The following is a 22,529-nucleotide window of genomic DNA, read 5'->3' as shown; positions in this document are numbered from 1 at the left end:
TATTCCTAGAGACCCTGATACACACCTAATCTATAATTAAAGTGCAGCACAAGTAGTAAAAATGTTAGGGACACTTTAGGGAGTACTAGGGATTTACAGTCCCCTTGTATCCTATCCTGTTAACCACTCCTTGGGCCCAAAAGACCCTAGATGTGGATATAGTTAGATACACTATCTATAATGTTTTATATACCAGTATGTCCAATATTGGGAAGGGGTTAAATGTATAAATCAACTTTCCATTAGATCGTCAACACTTTAAGTGTAATAGGAAAGGTGTCTACTTATCCAATGAATAATCTTTACTAAAACCAATGCTCCTTCATTGACCTTCCACTGAAGTTTATTTTGTGAAATAAGTGATACATGAGCCACAGAATGCATGAAGGACTTGACGTCCCCATGTTAAGGCAATATCATTTGCCATGAGTTTGAGTATGGATGGTTACAGGGGAGGACACAGTCAATAAACGGCCCCTGTGCAAGAACTGATCATGGGCCCCTCTTATCCCATAGCTCATCCTGCAGCACCTAATTATTTCCCCAACAATCCACCAGTAATTGTGAACTTTGAAGCTTATGAGATTAGGCCCTTATTTACAATCTAATGTATAGTGGGAAAATGTTTTAAGAATGAAAGTGGCCCCCTAACCTACTGGGCCCCCATGCAACTGCATAGGTTGCACCAATGTTATGTCCACCACTCGATGGTTAAGGCATTCACAGGTAGGATAAGTTGAATTTCTCCCTGGATTAAGTGATCCTAGACTAATGATGTTACTGTGACCACCTTTTGGCTGCTCTTATTAGACAGTTTTCTTATATATTTACTGAAGTACTTTCAGAAATTGTTTGACATGTCATAGTGTATCTGGGTGCTGGTGGGAGTTTGGGTGAAGAGACTGCCACCAATGAAGGAAAATGAGAGGAGACGCAATCAAGTCATTACTGCTCTTCTGAGACTGAACAGTGGCTCAAAAGAAAGTCTATGATTCCTTTCTCAGAAGGAAACATCGCTCAGTTGAGCTTTTCTGACCCTTAATAGCGATCAATAGAAATCTCAGCACCTCTAACCCTCCTAATTAAAACTTCTGATGTCTCTTTGATCTTTCAAAAGTTTTTTTTTTTCTGAATGTACAATTCCACTTTAGGTTCAGGTAAATCACTATTTTTTTGTTTATGATTTGTGGCAATTTTGGCAAATTTAATATTACTCCAAAGATTTCCATTTTCAGAGATTATCAAAGCAAGATCAGGAATAGGACAGACATTTATAGGACATTTCATAACTTTCCCAAATTCTTATGAAGAAAATATTCCCCACAAACCGCATTGAACTACTGTACCCAATTTATTATATATTTTAGGAGTCGGAGTCGGTCCATTTTATACCGACTCTGACTCCACCAAAATGGACACCGACTCCGACTCCACAGCCCTGTTATCAAGATCCACTGCTGGCAGCTGACTTTGCAAATGCCGACCAATGATGTCCCTGATGTGCTTGGAAGAAGACAAGTCCGGAGCCACTGCAGAACATGGCATTATGCTTCCGCCGCGCAGGCTGCTCACTGTAACATGAGTAACATAAGGCCATGTCGTGTTAAAAAAAAACGGCTCCTGAGACACTTTGGACAAATGGCTATACCACTGGTTCCACAGCCACATCAATGTAACGCCAAGCTGCTAGTGAACCTGGAGTGAAGAATAGGGAGGTCGGACTACCGTGCATTATGCCACCCCACACCATAATTCTAAGAATAGCATGACGTTCACTTTTTAAGACCCCTTTATGGCATTGCCCATGTGGCCTTGTCACATTCAAAGAATGGCACGTAGTGATTCATTTTGAACTACAAGTCAAATTAGACGTTATATACAAAGCCTAAGGCGTTACTGTCAACACAAACCATTAGAAGGCGTTTGAATGATACTGTGCCAGACGTCCCGCAGGAGGTGTTCTGTTGACCTTAGGACACTGTTCACGGAGGCTATCATGGTTTAAGGCTGGAATGGAGGAGGTCTATTTTTTTCAGCTATGAAATGCGCTTTTGTCTTGGACTCAATGATAACTGAAAATTAGTCTAGAGACTACAATGGGGTGTGCCATGAAGAAGTCTCCACGAAGAAATGTGAGCCATTTTCAACACAACAGTCTCAGGCGGTATGTTAGTCATGCTATAGTCAGCAGCCTACGTGGCCTAAACGTGCTACCATGACCTACAGTGTCTTCGGACTTGTCTCTTCTCGAGCACATCTGGGAAGTCATTGATTGGCAGTTACAAATTGAGCTGCCAGCAGCGGATCTTGATGATTAACCCAAATGCATTCAGCATGACAGAACATTCCTCAGACAACCTTTAATATCCTCACTGATAGCTGTCAAGGCTGTAAGTTTTGGGATTTTTTCATGTGGAGCGCAAACTTGATACTAAATAAATCAAGATATTTTAAAAATATTTCCATTTTTTTGATCACCATCCTGTGATTTCTGTTAGAACCCTCCTGTTTGTTTTTTCCATCTTGTGTTTTGCGGTCACGTGACCACCTGCCTTTATATTCCAGCTCCGCCCTCCTGGCTGTGCTGGACTTCAGTGTTTGACTGTTTCTCTAGCCAGGTGCTTCTGTGCCTTTCTCTGTCAGTTCGTTTGGTCCTTCTGGGACCTCTAGTACCTTTTTGTCTGTTTGTCTTTTTGTGTTCTGCAACAACTTCTCTGTTTAGGAGGTGTCTCATTTTTGTCCCAGTCCTTAGTTCTTTTAGGGACCCCTCCCCTTATGCTATAGGTCTTCATTCAGACTAGCCGAGGACTAATGCGGGTCTGTTCGCTTGGAACAGGCAGCCCGCTACATCGTAGGGATTCAGCTTAGTCTTACTGTAGAGACAGCTTTCCCCTATCATTCCTTAGTACTTGTTGCAGATCATAACAATTTCCATAATTCCACGACTTTTCTTTCTTGGTGTTGCAATCTTAGTGTAGAGGAGTGTAGTCCTTTGATGGTTACTTATGGTTAGAACTTTATATCAGAGTAAATGGAGCTCCTACTTTTCTCTTTCAGGCCCTCATTGCTGCATTTGCAGTCTCAGGATATGCCGCCACGTATTACCGAGCTGGGAGCAAGCCTTTCAACCCTGTGCTTGGTGAGACATATGAATGTATAAGAGAGGACAAAGGATTTCGATTTTTTTCAGAACAGGTGAATTTGATCAGTGACAGTGGACTATAACAGTTAGAACTTTTTTTTTTGTTCAGACTAAGAATACGTGGGACTTTGGCCCTTGTACCATAATTAATGTGAATGTGCTCATGTAGCTATTCTGGAACTTGCAACAAATCCAAATTTTCTGGACTTATTGCTACATGCATGAGTAGCGGACATTGCAACTTCCACCTTCACTTTCATTGCGGTGCATAGCAATACTCATATCTTTTGACGTGCGACACGGACTAAATCACCATGTATCCCCAGACATACAGAGCACATTGTCATCCAAGAGCCGAAATTGACTACGAATTTGTATCTAACATTAAGAATAAACTACAATAAAATGTTAAAGACTCCAGAGAAAACCTCTCTGCATTTTAATAATTCCTTTTGAGTTATTCTTCACAGATTGAATTTGTACAATATAATATAATCAGAGTTAAATATATGACGATTCTTAACAAGTCGTTTTCTTTTCCGAAAATAAATTTCTCGTTTTCCTCCTAGCATTTATAAGATTTATTTTTATGATTGCTTGGGTGATTGGATTTAATTTCTTAAAAACTCTCGAGTGGAGAAAATCCAATCTCTATAAATAAATTGTGCCTCTCCACTTTTGCATGATAAAGGATATTTTATGGGATTAAACTTGGCTGCTTTCTTCCAGAAATAGATATGTGTAAGGTATTGCTGCTTAGCTCTATTGAGGTAAATGGATCTGCAATAACTCCCTTAGCCTGTGGGCAGGAGTGGCGCTGTTTTGGGAATAGAGTAACCAATATTTTTTAACATATTTACTCCAATATGTTGGGTAACACTTGATACATGACATCTATTGAGGTTTTTTTAGATATTTTTAGTAAATGACCCCAATTCTTTTTCTATTTTTCCTTGGCAACTTTGCTAACCCAAATGTATTAGACACATTTACCAAATGTCGTTTTGTTTTTTTGGCAAATCTCACTTCTGCCACCCGCCTGGAGTAAGGTTTCTGGAGGAGTTTTCAATTTGGCGCATGTTTGCAACTTTTCAAAGGATTTACGACTTTTTTGTGTTGAAAATTGGCAAGAATTGGTTAAAGACCAAAATAAAGAACATTTTGGAGTTTTGCACCAAATTTATGAACAGCAATGTGCTCCATTTTTAACAATTTGGCGCAAATACCAAAACGAATAAAAAAGAAAAGTGACGTCAATAAATCAGTTCATTTCAGATGTTGTGTTGTAAAACTTGTTTTTTCTTTTTGTTTTGTTTTTTTTCTTTTCAGGTTAGCCATCACCCCCCAATTTCTGCCTGTCACTGTGAGTCGAAGAATTTTGTCTTTTGGCAAGGTAATAGTGGCCATGAGTTACTATTTGTGAACAGTAACATAATTTTTTTGGTGTTCAAGACTTTTATAATAATTCATTCCAGTTCTTGATTTCATTCCACTCTTCCACTTGACGTCTTTGCAGTGACTATCCAGGGTCCTGACCCCTGCCAGCATCTCCAACTTATATGATATTAAATTAAAGAAAAAAGTACATTATCTGTACATTTAGGCTGGCAAATGCATGTGAATTTGATTACCAGTTTATCAGATTTGATCCTAAGGGTCATGCAGATGGCCATATAGAATTGGGCCGATTACGCAAATGACACTCTGCTTAAACTCTGATCCGAGCATAGTCTGATTTGATTCTCTTGGATGAGAGAATCGGAGCACACTGAGGAGAAGATGGAGAACAAAATGTCCCCATCTTCTCCATTGTGTCAGTGCTCGGAAATCTGACTGGACTCCTCCGAGTACAGTCTGATGATTTCCACGCACTCATTGGCTTGCATGACCGAGCACGATCTGAATATCAGATCAAACACGGACATGCTGTGATTTTTCTCCTTGAACAAACTCTGTCTGAGAAAACAATCAAACATGTGTCCGGTGCCATAGACTAACATTGGCCCGAGTGCGATCCGATGTTTTGTTGGATCGCATTTGGACCAATAATAATGCTTGTCTGCTCCTGCCCTTACAATGCCCTGATCTCCTTGCCAGCATCACACTCCTTCCACGTCTCCACTAGCAATCATTACATAAGGTGCTGTGATGGCCACTTACCACCGATTTGACAGAGTTTGAGCCTAGTGCCAATAGCATAATCAGCCAGATTCCCTCGCCTCAGAGAACATACAGCAGTGTGACCCCGGACTTACACTGTCTATTGTTGGCTGCAGAATGGGATAACTGAGAATTAATCAGTAGACTATTTAACTCTTTTATCAGTCTTTATCTGAGCGCCTCTCAGATGATTTATCACCACAGACCACATCAAAGTAGAATTTGCACAACAACCTGTAAAAGCCAAGAGGTGTAAAATCTTTAATGAAACCAAAATAAAATGATTTTTAGCCCCAAATACATTCATTTAAGTAAAAAAAATGTCCACCAGATGTGGACATCCTCTTTATTAGTGATTTAAAGGAAATAAATTCTGATAAAATATTACAAAAATGTAGATCCTAATACAGACATGAACTTGGGTCCTTATTTTGTCCATTAGATCTGTTTTGCTTACAAGGATTTCCATCCACATTTTTATATTTCTATCCTTTGGTGTATCAATATCTTTTCCCTATTGCTTAGAAGAAAGAAAAAAAATACTAATGCCATCTGTTATTTAACTGTCTCTATTGATTTCCTTTGGGGTAATATGGCCAAATTATATTCTCTAATAAGGCATAGAGTATGCAGATTTAAAATTCTGGACTGTGCAAAAAAATACAAAAATTCACTTACATTTGCTCCATTTTGAGGGACTCCAGTATATTTTGAAATTAATACGCATAGAAAATATTGGTTAAGAAAAAAGCATAACAAATGACAGATGACATTAATATTTCCCAGAACACACAGAAGTCTGTGACAGGATTTTCCTGCTGCTGTTTCTAGCCTCGCCCTGCTGCTTACATCTCTTCTTACACAACTATATCCTCGCTGACACAATGCAGCAGCACAGATCTCCCCTGCGTTTACATGCTGCCCCTCTTCGTCTCCCACAACACAGTGGTTTCATCCAGCTCAGCTCACACAGCTGTCACTGTAGTGAGACAGTGGAGAGCCACTACACTAGAGTTTAGTCTCTCTTTCTTACAAGGTGAGAAGTATTGTCACTAGATCATTAGACATGATTTTTTGTCTACTTTTCCTAATTATATATATGTGAGATAGGTTTTATATTTTGTCTTATTTTACTTTTGCAAAGTTTTTCAGAATGAGATATTCATCTTTAATGATTTATTAATGTGTAGTTTGATTTTCAGATGTGAGATGGAAAAATAAATTTTGGGGAAAATCCATGGAAATATTGCCTTTTGGAACAGTGAATGTTACCCTTCCAAAGTGAGTTACTATCTGTCTACTTTGTATTTTGTATTATTGGAGTGCTGCCTGCTTTTTTCATCTTTATGTATTTTGCAAAATGGGATATTTTGCTTGGGAGGCCTTGAACCCACCACTTTTGTGTTACTTGTGTGCTGTTCTAATTTTCTGTTCTCTATCTATCTATCTATCTATCTATCTATCTATCTATCTATCTATCTATCTATCTATCTATCTATCTATCCCACATCTATCAGCTATCTATCATCTATCTATCTATCTATCTATCTATCTATCGATCTCATATCTATCTATCTATCTATCTATCTATCTATCTGTCTGTCTGTCTATCTATCTATCTGTCTATCTATCTATATATCTATCTATCTCATATCTATCTATCTATCTATCTGTCTGTCTATCTATCTATCTATCTGTCTATCTATCTATCTATATATCTATCTATTTCATATCTATCTATCTATCTATCTATCTATCTATCTATCTATCCCATATTCTCTATCTATCCCATATCCTCTATCTATCTATCTATCTATCTATCTATCTATCTATCTATCTATCTATCTATCGATCTCATATCTATCATCTATCTATCTATCCATCTATCTATCTCATATCTATCTATCTATCTATCTATCTCTCACTTCTATCTATCTATCTATCTATCCATCTATCTCATATCTATCTATCTATCTATCTACCTATCTATCTATCCCATATATATCTGTCTGTCTATCTATCCACCTAAGCTCTATCTATAGCTACATTCACACATCCATGTGACAGGTCCGAGTGCTGTCCGTTTTTTTGCTTGGACCTATAAAGTGGAATGGATTTATTCACAAGTCCATTAAAATCTCGGATCCAAGACTGAGATCCTTGAGACTCGGAGCAGGTCCCATTCTTATCCCATTAGCGGATTAGACTCGGTCATTCAGATCTATGAGAATCTGGGAGTCACGGGTGCAAATTGTAAGGCTTCCGATTTGCTTCCATTTTGCATCCGTGTCTTGTGGATCTGTTGCTCAGATAAACTTGAATATGAAGGTTTACAAGGGTTTTTTGGGCTTGGAAGAAAGCACAGGTCTTCAGGAATTAGGATGACACCTGAGAAAAAAATTGATCCATTTCTTTAACACTGACACTGATCTGTCAATCTGCCCTAATCCGGTGGGTAATGCATTTTTGGATCCTGTGAGTCCATTAAACAGGGCGGTATGTGAGATGTTCTATAGCCACATTCTCGGGTTCGACCTCATTATACAGGTGCGTTATATTCTATGATTAGTAGGAAGGGTTTGCGCTACTTTGAGTCATGTTGTATAGTAACAAGCTGCATCACAAGATCATTAATTTCCCTTTTGCAGACTAAAAATATTTACATGATAGATTTCCTCAATGTGCGGAGTACAACAAGCTGAGGCGGCTCACCAGCGCTAATTACTGCTAATCTCCACCTTCCTAATTATCTTCCCAGCTGGTGACATTCAGATGCGCAGTAAATCTGCTGGAGAGATGAACCGGGCTGCTTTGTCACCTCTCCCAGTGATTTCCTTTTGGTTATTGGCAGCAATGATAAGTCCTGACACAGTTCATACTGCACTGAAGCAATGTCGGCCACAGTTCCCCCTTTTCAGTTCCAGCCCCAGCTCAACTCAGCCACCATTGTCCCGTCTTACTAGCAGGAAGTTAGGAGTGATTACCTATTCAGCAGCCAGCCACATATAACTTAAGGAGCACTTACACCCAATGATTTTCCATCGTGGAACGTCTGCCGATCGGTAAATATTTATAGATCGGCGGTCATTTAATAACTGGCCAACCCGGCTATGCGCACTGAACGAACAGTAGAGGTTGGTTCAGTGAGCGTAGGATGCCATTGTTCTTGGTAGGTAGTGCGAGTCATTCTTCAGGATCATCCGGTGAGGTGGCTCTTCTAAGCCTCAAGTCCAGGTGGGCACACAGATCCCGGGCGTAGATGCGGCAAGCAAGAAGCGAGGACTTGGCACACTCCGGAAACTTGGGAGCAGTGGAGTACATCAGCAGAAAGTCTTGAGATTCAACCCTAAGACACAGTTGTGTATGTCCCATTAGGCCTTAAATAGGATTATGGAGATGACGTCACTGAGTCAAGCTGGGCAACCTGCAAACCCGACGCGCAGCACAGCATAGGGCAGCAGACCGAGATGAAGGAAGCAAAGCCCGGGATACCTTATACAGATCTGTTACTGTCCTGTTGACATAGGATGATGCGTTGCCAAGAATGATGATCATTTGTGCAAACCAAAAGATCATTTCACCCGACCAACGAGCATTTTGCTCTTTCGTCGGGTGATCAGCAGCCTGCAAAGACCACACAATTATCGTTAATCAAGCTTGTTCACATTAATTGAGCAGAGTAACTGGACCATTACTATACCTGGCTGAGAGATCTAAAGATGCAACCGGCAGAAGCAATCTGTCTATTATACCTTTGGCATATCCAACAATCCATTATAGAACGATCCCAAAGAAGAATACAGGTTATACAAGATTCATTGCCCGTTTACACCATTCTTGCCAACTTTTCCAGCTGTTGTTCTGGGAGATGAATGCTTGTGGATCCAGCATCAATTTTAGCCATAGACATGACTCATTTAGACACCACAACCCTTCCTGACCAGTTTCCCAGAACCCTCACACCCCGTTTCCTACACCTGAATGTGCGATTGGATGCTGTCGTGAGACATGTGCAAGAAACCTTCTGGAAATTAGATTTCCTGAGGCTTTGTCGAGATTTGCCATTTTTTCTTTTAGGAGGCCCCCCTTTTTTCCTTGAGCCTCCTGGAGATTTCAGGAGAATCAGCAAATGTGACTTACATTGTTTCACATAGATGAATGGGATAATGTATGGTACCTATACTGGAAATAATAATATTGGAAGTTACCAAGTTTTTCTATAACTATATAAAATGGGCCATCTATGATTAGAAAAAATGCTTACTCTCCTGTACCATCTTCAGTTCCCCCCGTGTCGGCCAGGAAACCTCTGGACTGCCCTCTTCCAGTGCCATCATATGACACAGGTGCGCACCGCCTCTATATGACCATCATGTGCTGATATCAGGAAGCAGAATTCGAATGACACAAATGTTATTTCTAGACTTGGAAATGTGCATGGACAAATATTATATGCCCACATTTGTCAGATTCTGAGCCTGGTCATAAAACAGTTCATTAGTCGGAAGCTTGATTGGACATGGATAATTGCTCCTGTATTGTCTTGTGTGACCAGCAGGACAATAAAGTAATAATAATCATTATTCGTTATTGGTGAAATAGACCTTTACTTTCTGGGTTTTATTTGTAGGTATGGAGACTGCTATGTCTGGAATAAAGTGACAACCTGCATACACAACATCCTCAGTGGTAGAAGATGGATTGAACATTACGGGGAGATCACCATTCGGAACACAAAGAGCGGCACTTCTACGTGTAAGATGACATTCATCAAGGTATGGAGGTTACTTTACATTAAATTGCTAAAATATTTGTACTCTACATCTGTTTGTAGTGATACTGTATAACTAGAGGGGTTATATATATGGTATATTTTAATAAATTGACGTAGATCCCAATGGAATTATGTTGTGTAAGGAGAGGAGCAGTCATAATTAGAACCACATCATGCTCCTGTTTTTGGCCAAAGTAAAAAAAAAATGGTATTACAATAAGCAGTATTTTTTCGGGTCTGGATCCAGAAAAGTCAGATATTCCCCCCAGTCACCACTTCATGGGAAATTACATGAATGGTTAAAGTCTGCAAGAACGGGAACCTCTGTTACAGAGATGTCCTCCATTCTAGTCTGGAGGGGGGTCTAGAGTGGAGGAACCTCTTTTGTGAAGACTGTACAGTGGGGAAAAAAGTATTTAGTCAGCCACCAATTGTGCAAGTTCTCCCACTTAAAAAGATGAGAGAGGCCTGTAATTGACATCATAGGTAGAACTCAACTATGAGAGACAGAATGAGAAAACAAAGCCTGAAAATCACATTGTCTGATTTGGAAAGAATTTTTTTTCAAATTTTGGTGGAAAATAAGTATTTGGTCAATTACAAAGAAGCAAGATTTCTGGCTTTCACAGACCTGTAACTTCTACTTTAAGAGGCTATTCTGTCCTCCCCTCATTACCTGTAGTACTGGCACCTGCTTGAATTGTTATCGGTATAAAAGACACCTGTCCGCAACCTCAAACAGTCACACTCCAAACTGCACTATGGTGAAGACAAAAGAGCTGTCGAAGGACACCAGAAACAAAATTGCAGCCCTGCACCAGGCTGGGAAGACTGAATCTGCAATAGGCGAGCAGCTTGGTGTGAAGAAATCAACTGTGGGAGCAATAATTAAAAAATGTAAGACATACAAGACCATTGATAATCTCCCTCAATCTGGGGCTCCATACAAGATCTCACCCCGTGGGATCAAAATGATCTCAAGAATGGTGAGCAAAAATCCCAGAACCACACTGGGGGACCTAGTGAATGACCTGCAGAGAGCTGGGACCAACGTTACACAGGCTACCATCAGTAACACACTACGTCGCCAGGGACTCAGATCCTGCAGTGCCAGACTTGTCCCCCTACTTAAGCTATTACATGTCCGGGTCCGTCTGAAGTTTGCTAGAGAGCATTTGGATGATTCAGAAGAGTATTGGGAGAATGTTATATGGTCAGATGAAACCAAAGTAGAACTGTTTGGTAGAAACACAACTCGGCGTGTTTGGAGGAGAAAGAATGCTGATTTGCATCCAAAGAACACCATACCTACTGTGAAGCATGGGGGTGGCAACATCATGCTTTGGGGCTGTTTCTCTGCCAAGGGACCAGGACGACTGATCCGTGTACATAAAAAAATGAATGGGGCCATGTATTGTGAGATTTTTCAGTGCAAACCTCCTTCCATCAGCAAGGGCATTGAAGATGAAACGTGGCTGGGACTTTCAGCATGACAATGATCCCAATCACACCGCCAGGGCAACGAAGGAGTGGCTTGGTAAGAAGCATTTCAAGGTCCTGGAGTGGCCTAGCCAGTCTCCAGATCTAAACCCTATAGAAAACCTTTGGAGGGAGTTGAAAGTCCGTGTTGCCCAGCGACAGCCCGAAAACATCACTGCTCTAGAGGAGATCTGCATGGAGGAATGGGCCAACATACCAGCAACAGTGTGTGCCAACCTTGTGAAGACTTACAGAAAACGTTTGACCTCGGTCATTGCCAACAAAGGATATATAACAAAGTATTGAGATGAACTTATGTAACTGACCAAATACTTATTTTCCACCAAAATTTGAAAAAAAAATTTCTTTCCAAATCAGACAGTGTGATTTTCAGGATTCGTTTTCTCATTTTGTCTCTCATAGTTGAGGTCTACCTATGATGTCAATTACAGGCCTCTCTCATCTTTTTAAGTGGGTTAACTTGCACAATTAGTGGCTGACTAAATACTTTTTCCCCCACTGTATATGCACTGGTAGGGCAAATGAACAGAGGTTGTCTTTAAGAAACAAACCATTTAAGTTTCATTTGGAAAGAATAAGTCCAGTGAATCTGTTCAGTGATGTCCAGACAGTAAACTGCAAATCGCATACATTGTTAACAATTCCCACTCACCCAAATCTAGCTCTTGTTTGCCTAACAGATGCTTCACTAAAATGAGGAGCCCACACTGAAGAAGCCTACAATACATAATTATTTTGAAATTAAAGAGGACCTGTCACTTGCTCCAAATTAATAAGTTAACTTCACTTTAAAAAACCCTGATCTCCCCTGATTCTGCTGCTTTATTTTTTATTTTGTGCTGCGTTACTTCATTGCAGAGATATTCACATTTGTTGCTTCTGGAGCGCAGTATGTGATATCTCTGCTTGCAGTCCAACTGGGCGTTTCTTCAGAGTCTTCTCTGGAGGCGTGTGCCTTCATTCCTCCCTCTCAGATGATGCATAGCTGTGATTGGCAGAAGACCCTGGGACTGCTAGACTGATGAGCTGTGATTGGCAGCATCTGGGAGGGAGGGGTGAAAGCAAACGCCCCCAGAAAAGAGAGAGAGGGAAGGAAGGAAAGAAGCCTATAATCCAAAAAGTAATTCCAATATAGATAAGAGCACACAGAAGAGGCCTATTATATCTTATAAGTGTTGCTCCAATTTAATCAAACATCAGACAAAATACATATATACACAATAAATATTTTATTGAGATACACAAGTACACAATAAAAATAAAATTTAAGTAAAATTAAGAAACAATGAAAGCAAGGGGAGGCCGGTGAGCGACACAAAATAACAAAAATAAAATTACAATAACAAGGGTAGCCACCAGATGGCACAATACTGCCAAGGAGTAATGATAACAAGTATGCATAGGCATGTATGTATATATATGTATGTGTGTGTATATATTTATATATATATACAGTACAGACAAAGTTTGGACACACCTTCTCATTTAAAGATTTTTCTGTATTTTCATTACTATGAAAATTGTACATTCACACTGAAGGCATCAAAACTATGAATTAGCACATGTGAACTATGAATTAGCACATGTGGAATTATATACTTAACAAAAAAGTGTGAAACAACTGAAAATATTTCTTAAGAGGTAGTCACCGGAAATGGTCTTCCAACAATCTTGAAGGAGTTCCCAGAGATGCTTAGCACTTGTTAGCCCTTTTGCGTTCACTCTGCGGTCCAGCTCACCCCAAACCATCTCGATTGGGTTCAGGTCTGGTGACTGTGGAGGCCAGGTCATCTGGCGTAGCACCCCATCACTCTCCTTGTTGGTCAAATAGCCCTTACACAGCCTGGAGGTGTGTTTGGGGTCATTGTCCTGTTGAAAAATAAATGATGGTCCAACTAAACGCAAACCGGATGGAATAGCATGCCGCTGCAAGATGCTGTGGTAGCCATGCTGGTTCAGTATGCCTTCAATTTTGAATAAATCCCCAACAGTGTCACCAGCAAAGCACCCCCACACCATCACACCTCCTCCTCCATGCTTCACGGTGGGAACCAGGCATGTAGAGTCCATCCGTTCACCTTTTCTGCGTCGCACAAAGACACGGTGGTTGGAACCAAAGATCTCAAATTTGGACTCATCAGACCAAAGCACAGATTTCCACTGGTCTAATGTCCATTCCTTGTGTTCTTTAGCCCAAACAAGTCTCTTCTGCTTGTTGCCTGTCCTTAGCAGTGGTTTCCTAGCAGCTATTTTACCATGAAGGCCTGCTGCACAAAGTCTCCTCTTAACAGTTGTTGAAGAGATGTGTCTGCTGCTAGAACTCTGTATGGCATTGACCTGGTCTCTAATCTGAGCTGCTGTTAACCTGCGATTTCTGAGGCAGGTGACTCGGATAAACTTATCCTCAGAAGCAGAGGTGACTCTTGGTCTTCCTTTCCTGGGGCGGTCCTCATGTGAGCCAGTTTCTTTGTAGCGCTTGATGGTTTTTGCAACTGCACTTGGGGACACTTTCAAAGTTTGCCCAATTTTTCAGACTGACTGACCTTCATTTCTTAAAGTAATGATGGCCACTCGTTTTTCTTTACTTAGCTGCTTTTTTCTTGCCATAATACAAATTCTAACAGTCTATTCAGTAGGACTATCAGCTGTGTATCCACCTGACTTCTGCACAACACAACTGATGGTCCCAACCCCATTTATAAGGCAAGAAATCCCACTTATTAAACCTGACAGGGCACACCTGTGAAGTGAAAACCATTTCCGGTGACTACGTCTTGAAGCTCATCAAGAGAATGCCAAGAGTGTGCAAAGCAGTCATCAAAGCAAAAGGTGGCTACTTTGAAGAACCTAGAATATAAGACATATTTTCAGTTGTTTCACACTTTTTTGTTAAGTATATAATTCCACATGTGTTAATTCATAGTTTTGATGCCTTCAGTGTGAATGTACAATTTTCATAGTCATGAAAATACAGAAAAATCTTTAAATGAGAAGGTGTGTCCAAACTTTTGGTCTGTACTGTATACCCACAAAGTTAATTACATTGCAATTCTGCAGGATAGATAGTTAGAGATTTGGTGCAATGTAATGCACGAAAAATAAAATCAATAGTGAAAAAAAAAAATAATGATACATTATAATCAGACATACCCAAAAGAATAATAGACTGTGTAGACAATAGCCTCCACCTCAGACCCTGATGTGTGTTTCAACCATACTTCTGGAGGTCCCTAGAAAAGACTCCGCTCCAAAAGGAACAAATGTGAATATCTCTGCAATGGAGTGACGCAGAGCAAAATAAGCAACAGAAAAAAAGCAGCAGAATCAGTCAGGGGAGATCAGAGATTTTTTTACATTAGATTTTTTAATTAGTCAGGTATAAATTGCAACAGTGCTAATGAGGAAAAGCTGAGACATTTCAGGAAACTATAGCCTCGATTCATCAAGACCAGCGATTTTTACACCAGTTTTAAGAAGGCATGGTGGAGTCAAGGGTGCACGCCTACCAATGAATCAGGTGCATCTGACAAGTGGTGAGCGCCTACGTGTGACACACCATAAACCTTACTCCAGTCAATTACTGGAATAAGATTTCTGGTATAAGTAATTCCCCAGCTCATCATGAATTCGACAAGCTATAGAGTCACTCCCCCATCCCGGCCCAGCTCCATGCATTTTGGCGGAGTTGGGTGAAACTGTAGTAAAAACACCAAAAGTCACAACATAAGCGCACAAGTGTTGCGCAAAAATGTTTTGGTTTTTCGAATCGCTTTATACCAGAATTCTATAGTAGTCACTTTGATGAATCAGGGCATATGTTAACTCTGTATTTTCTGCAATGTATAAGAATTTTTGTTTCTACTAGGGAAATTATTGGAGCTCCAGTGTAAATGAGATTCATGGAGTGGTGATGGATCAAGAAGGAAAGGTTGTACATCGACTTTTTGGGAAGTGGCATGAGGCCTTGTATCGTGGTGATGCCCCAGCAGCAAAATGCATATGGAGACCAGGTATAACTAAGTCACTATCGGAATTGTATTAATGTTTGGTAGCATTAATGATGTATTTCTATAACTTATAACCACATTCTTGTGAAGACAGAACAGCTTTTATTGATGTCCTACTGAAGGCTCATGTCTCCTCCATGTTTTCACTCAAATAAAGCTCAGCCGCAAGCTGAGCTTCTTAAAAGATCATCATTTCTCCTACATACTGCAATGCCAAAGTATTGCAGTACACAGAAAACCGGTCAAAATCCCAAAGATGACAAAAAATAAAGTAAAACTCAATAAAATGTAAAAAAAATAAAATAAATATATAAAAGTTTGAATCACCTTGCTTCTCCCAGTTCTAAAATAAAGAAATAAAAAAATTAAACATTTGATACTGTTGCATCCATAAAACTTTGATCTATGAAAATATAAATTAATTAACCTGTACGGATGACGCTGTAAAGAAAAAAAGAAGCAAAACGCCAGAATCGCCTTTTTTTTCATCACAACTTCCCCAAAAAATGCAATTAAAAGAATTACCGTATATACTCGAGTATAAGCCCACTTTTTGAGCACATTTTTTGTGCTGAAAAAGCCCCCCTCGGCTTATACTCGGGTATATACTTGAGTATATAGAAATTCCGTTGGTGGATAGTGGTGGTGGTGGTGGGGGGTTTGCAGCGGTGGAAGAGCGGGGCACGCGCAATAGCCACTGCTGCAGCTACAACATGTCCCTGCTGCTAAAGGGAAATGAATATTCACTCTTCTCCACTCCCATGGGCATGGAAAAGAATGAATATTCATTCTCCTTCGTAGCGGGCACAGAGGAGCGCTGAGCCGCAGCTCCTGCTGACAGTGCCCGCTACTAAAGAAAATGCATATTTGCTCCTCTCCACGCACATAGTCCCGATGTGGTGCGGAGTGAATATGCCGGCAGCTCACCTCAGCATCTCAGGGTGCATGGCTGTGACGTCATGGGCTGCTCAGATGCTGACATGAGCTGCTGGAAGACAAGACGCAGCGCTGGAGCAGAGGGGAGGAAGGTGAGTATAAGTGTTTATTTTTTTTATGTGTGCACTGATGGGGGGGTGCCATGCATACCAGGATAGAGGATGAGGGGTGCCATGCATACCAGGATTGGGGATAAGGGGGCCATACATACCAGGATTGAGGATGAGAAGGCCATTCATACCAAGATTGGGGATAAGGGTGCCATACATACCAGGATTGGGGATGAGGGGTGCCATGCATACCAGGATTGAGGATGAGGGGGGCCATACATACCAGGATTGGGGATGAGGGTGCCATACATACCAGGATTGAGGATGAGGGTGCCATACATACCAGTATTGGGGATGAGGGGGCCATACATACCAGGATTGGGGATAAGGGTGCCATACATGCCAGGATTGAGGATGGGGGGGCCATGTATACCAGGATTGGGGATGCGGGGGCCATACATACCAAGACAGGGGGGGCATGCATACCAGGATGGGGATGAGGGGGCCATGCATACCAGGATAGGGGATGAGGGGCCATCCATACCAGGATTGGGGTTGAGGGGCCATGCATACTAGGATTAGGGATGAGGGGGCCATGCATACCAGGATGGGGATGAGGGAGCCATGCATACCAGGATTGGGCATGAGTGAGCAATGCTTACCAGGATGAGGAAATTTACCAGCAGCTGCTGCATTTCCCACCCTAGGCTTATACTCAAGTCAATAAGTTTTCCCAGTTTTTTTGTGGTAAAATTAGGTACCTCGGCTTATACTTGGGACGGCTTATACTCGAGTATATATGGTAAACCATTGTGTATACCATCGTGGTATGAAAAACTTATGGAATACTATTGTGAATACTTTAAGGGGTGCACTTTTTAAAATGTGGTAATTTTGTGATGAGTGTCTACTGTAATGTATAGGTCCCTCACAGCCCTTGAGTGTTGAATCAGTCAGTACCTTAAAAAATATCTCTGCAAGTTCTTTGAAAATATTAAAAATAGTCAAATATCCCATAAAAATAAATGGACGTATGACAAAAATCATGTCTGCATAGAAGAGAAATATGGTAAATACAGATTAACTTTTTTGTGTGTGACATGACTATTTGTTGGAGGCAAAAGCATTAAAACTTTATTTTTTTAATAAACTGAAAACATAGCAAAATGTATCATTAGCATAAAGTACAGTGTGTCACAAAAACAAATCTTAGAAACTTGTTCATAGGTAAAGAATCCAATATTACTGCCACGAAAATTGCCACATGCCAGAATTGAAAATTAATTTCTCAAGTAGGCCGTGTCATTAAGGCGCTCCATTATTGCAATCTAATTCCTAGTCTTGGGCATTTTTAGGCTGAGGCGACATGACTACTTTAGCCGCGACACAGGTCCCGCTATTTGCTACTGCTACAGCAAGCAAAGAAATCTTCAACTTTTTTTGCTTGTCGCAACCCCGGTACTCTACGGTTCGCAATGCTACCCCATTCACCTGCGTTATTCTGAGATGTAGCAGCGGTACATAGAGTTCTATTAAAAAAAATTACAACAATAACCAGTGAGCCTTGTAGTTGTTACGCCCGATAATGAAGACTTCTTATTGTCTTAGAACATTACAGGTTTCCTTCGATTTTTTTCAATTCTCGAAATAAACAGGTTAATGGTAAAACTCCAGCTGAGAATAGCAGGAAACAAAGATCGGAACATCGGCAGCAAAAGTCTTGTCCATGTCCTGTGTCTGGTATTGCAGCTCTTTACCATTCACTTGATTAAGACACAGCGACGTTTCTGTAAAAACAAAAAAAAAACCAAATCTTATTTGTAACCTTAAACAGTTCGCTTTATTTCTGGACCTGACTAAATTCCAGATAGAAATGATACGGGTCAGATAATGCATGACTTTACTGATGTGTAAAATATTGTATGTTTTTTGTACTTTTTACAAGGTTCCATGCCAACCAATTATGAACTCTATTTCGGCTTCACGAGATTTGCCATTGAGCTGAATGATCTGGATCCAGTGATGAAGGAATTTCTTCCAAAGACCGATGCAAGATTCAGGCCGGATCAGAGGCAATAATTTGTTATACTTACTCTACTATAAACATAGGATTTTTCTTTTAAGTTGCTGACAAAATGTAAATTAAATCAAAGGTGAATTAAAATGCTGAACATTAAACTAATAACAGCACTAGATTGGGGAATAAAAACATAACTTTGTGGCTAATTGCAAGAAGAAAACTTTTATCACATATGCAAATGAGGTCTCAAGGGCCTAGTGGGCAGTCCTAATCTCAGCCTGTGCTCAATCACTTCTTGCCCTGCACCTCCTCCCTTTGACTCCGAGAATCTAACAACTTGTCGGGCTGTTGTCTGCTCTCTGGACACTTGGAACCTCATAGATGTTTATATGAGAGAAGCTTGTTTTCCCTGCAGATAGACCTCTCTCAACAACCATAAAGATACGTTCCCATGTCTGTTTTAGTCCACTGTGCAGTGTTGTTATTGGTTCAATAGGATGTAACAGGCTGCATTTAAAAGAATTGTTAAACTTTGTCAACCAGTCCCCATTGCTGTTGAAAATTCACTAATAAAAATGTTAAATTAATTCAATCTATTTTGTCTGCCATAGTAATGTTTTTATCTCTGAGGGCGTTGACTGTTTCTAGGTTTAAAGGACACTATACTTACAGTAGGTTCGGAAAGTATTCAGACCCCTTTAAATTTTTCCCTCTTTCTTTCATTGCAGCCATTTGGTAAATTCTAAAAAGTTCATTTTTTTCTCATTAAAGTACACTCTGCACCCCATCTTGACTGAAAAAAAACAGAAATGTAGAAATTTTTGGAAATTTATTAAAAAAGAAAAACTGAAATATCACATGGTCATAAGTATTTAGACCCTTTGCCAGGCACTCATATTTATGTCACATGCTGTACATTTCTTTGTGATCCTCCTTGAGATGGTTCTACTCCTTCATTGAAGTCCAGCTGTGGTTAATTAAACTGATAGGACTTGATTTGGAAAGGCACACACCTGTCTATGTAAGACCTCACAGCTCACAGTGCATGTCAGACTAAATGAGAATCATGAGCTCAAAGGAACTGCCCAAGGAGCTCAGAGACAGAATTGTGGCAAGGCACAGATCTGGCCAAGGTTACAAAAGAATTTCTGCATTACTCAAGGTTCCTAAGAGCACAGTGGCCTCCATAATCCTTAAATGGAAGAAGTTTGGGACCACCAGAAGTCTTCCTAGACCTGGCCATTAAGCCAAACTGAGCAATCGTGGGAGAAGAGCCTTGGTGAAAGAGGTAAAGAAGAACCTCAAGATCACTGTGGCTGAGCTTCAGAGATGCAATAGGGAGATGGGAGAAAGTTTCAGAAAGTCAACTATCACCGCAGCCCTCCACCAATCGGGCCTTTATGGCAGAATGGCCTGATGGAAGCCTCTCCTCAGTGCAAGACATATGAAAGCCCGCATAGAGTTTGCTCAAAAACACATGAAGGACTCCCAGACTATGAGAAATAAGATTCTCTGGTCTGATGAGACGAAGATAGAACTTTTTGGTGATAATTCTAAGCGGTATGTGTGGAGAAAACCAGGCACTGCTCATCACCTGCCCCATACAATCCTAACAGTGAAACATGGTGGTGGCAGCATCATGCTATGGGGGTGTTTTTCAGCTGCAGGGACAGGACGACTGGTTGCAATTGAAGGAAACATGAATGCAGCCAAGTACAGAGATATCCTGGATGAAAACCTCTTCCAGAGTGCTCTGGACCTCAAACTTGGCCGAAGGTTCACCTTCCAACAAGACAATGACCCTAAGCGCACAGCTAAAATAACAAAGGAGTGAGTGGCTTTAGAACAACTCTGTGACCATTCCTGACTGGCCCAGCCAGAGCCCTGACCTAAACCCAATTGAGCATCTCTGGAGAGACCTGAAAATGGCTGTCCACCAACGTTCGACCATTCAACCAGACGGAACTGGAGAGGATCTGCAAGGAAGAATGGCAGACGATCAACAAGTACAGGGGTGAGAAACTTGTTGCATCATTCCCAAGAAGACTCATGGCTGTACTAGCTCAAAAGGGTGCTTCTACTCAACACTGAGCAAAGGGTCTGAATACTTATGACCACATGATATTTCAGTTTTTCTTTTTTAATAAATTTGAAAAAAATTCTACATTTCTGTTTTTTTTTTCAGTCAAGATTTTTTGCAGAGTGTACTTTAATGAGAAAAAAAATTAACTTTTTAGAATTTACCAAATGGCTGCAATGAAACAAAGAGTGAAAAATTTAAAGGGGTCTGAATACTTTCCGTACCCACTGTAACTTCTTGTGGAGTGCTCATAGACTATATATGTCAGGGCAGTCTGCACTTTGCTCTGCAGTGATGTTCTAAAATGTCAGTGCAGAGTAAGGACCATCCATGAGATTGTGCAGCTGTGGGGTGGGGAACCGACTGTCAGACACAGCCACACTCCTCACAGATTAGGTAAATGTGGTTTGTTACCATGTTTATCTTCTCCATCCCTATGTACACAACACTGAACCAGTGCTTTTGTATACAGATTAGGAAGCACTGACAGTGCTTCATCCTCTGGACCCAGTGATCATGTGCATGTGATCGCTAGTTATAGGGAGGGAACAGGATCTGCAGGGTCCTGGGAGAGCAAGTCAGCTTTGCTATGCAGTCAAGAGGAAAAGGCTGGATTCCTCCTGTAAATATGGCTGGTATGCTAACAAATCAGCAATACAAATTATGTATTAATATGTTAAAATCTCCCCACAGGTCGTAATTGTGAAAAATAGACACATATTTCCTATTTTACTTTATATCCCCACATCACGCCCCAAAAAAAGGAAATGATAAGTTACATAAAATTTAAGCGCAAATTGAGAGAAAGAGGCAAAAGTGTTTGAATATCAAAACGAGAACATTTTTTTAGAATCAATAAAAGCACATGTACGAGTATGATAAAACTTAAAATTGTGCCTAGTCAGGAACGGGGTCAAATGACCCAGTCATGAATTAGTTAATTCCAAATCTAATTTGAATTTCCTTTTGGATTTCTTCAGGTTACTTGAAGAAGGGAGTGTTGAAGCTGCATCTGCAGAAAAACAAAGAATAGAAGAGCTGCAGAGAACTAGGAGAAAATACTTGGACGATAACCATATAGAATATATACCAAAATATTTCCGGTAAAGTTTAAGAAACTTCTTCCTATTTCTTATTCCCATTCGGATCACTACAACAGTGCGGAGATGTGCCACTTCTTCCATTGCTCAGAACAATCAAGCCACCAAAAATTATTAATGGTGAATCTGTAAAACATTGTAGCGAATAATTACAATAGATAAAAACTGTCTGCACCTTCAGGACATTGTGCAGGGCAGTGAGAAGTAGGGGTCTGGGTGGCACTGATATCTTACTAGTGGAAGGAGCAATATTGCCAACTTCTTAATAGCAGTGAGAAGTATTCTACTGTCTAGAGACACAGAATTTGCCACTTCCGCACACGTTAAATGTGCATTTGGCCACCGTGGCACAAGTAGAGTACTGCTTTCTGGGAAGTTTCAGGAGGGATTGGTGGCTCTCAGGAGATTTGGCAACTCTTCTGGTTATCTGGGAAGTCTCCCCTGTTTTCGTGAGTTTCCCAGATCTTTTGGAAGTAAGTATGTCTTATAGTGCCAGGCACGGGAGACAGTGTGTCAGATAAAGACTCACCGGTGTAATGGTTGACATTGCTACTCTTATATCTACACCAACTGTTGCTCAGCAATGAATTGATGCAACTGCTTTTGGACAGAGTGATGGTTTCCCCTACAGCCAATACTGGGGAGGACTCTCGGCATAGACACACTAGCACAGCTTCCATCTTATTCAATATTATCTGTATGAATCAGTATACAGTGAGCTCCTCCTCGTGGTGGCTGCAAGCAGGAAAACTCTTCTAAT

The 22,529-nt window shown here is 40.6% G+C and overlaps 1 protein-coding gene across 6 annotated transcripts in view; it reads left to right on the top strand.

The window, feature by feature from the left end:
* The window catches only part of OSBPL6 (oxysterol binding protein like 6), a 310,483-nt gene that overhangs the window by 279,810 nt on the left and 8,144 nt on the right, over positions 1-22,529 (top strand). For all 6 annotated transcript variants that reach the window (XM_073646872.1, XM_073646869.1, XM_073646871.1 and 3 more), the window contains 7 exons: positions 3,058-3,195; positions 4,472-4,535; positions 6,505-6,583; positions 9,933-10,077; positions 15,442-15,586; positions 18,515-18,641; positions 21,650-21,772. In XM_073646872.1, the coding sequence (XP_073502973.1) occupies positions 3,058-3,195; positions 4,472-4,535; positions 6,505-6,583; positions 9,933-10,077; positions 15,442-15,586; positions 18,515-18,641; positions 21,650-21,772 (821 nt within the window). The remainder of the gene's footprint in view (positions 1-3,057; positions 3,196-4,471; positions 4,536-6,504; positions 6,584-9,932; positions 10,078-15,441; positions 15,587-18,514; positions 18,642-21,649; positions 21,773-22,529) is intronic.

Source organism: Phyllobates terribilis, unplaced genomic scaffold (genome assembly GCF_046119375.1).
Source record: "Phyllobates terribilis strain yellow unplaced genomic scaffold, ASM4611937v1 Scaffold_9__5_contigs__length_417890890, whole genome shotgun sequence".
Lineage (NCBI taxonomy): Eukaryota > Metazoa > Chordata > Amphibia > Anura > Dendrobatidae > Phyllobates > Phyllobates terribilis.
Note: the sequence above shows the minus strand (reverse complement) of the source record. Positions and strands in the feature narration are given on the sequence as shown.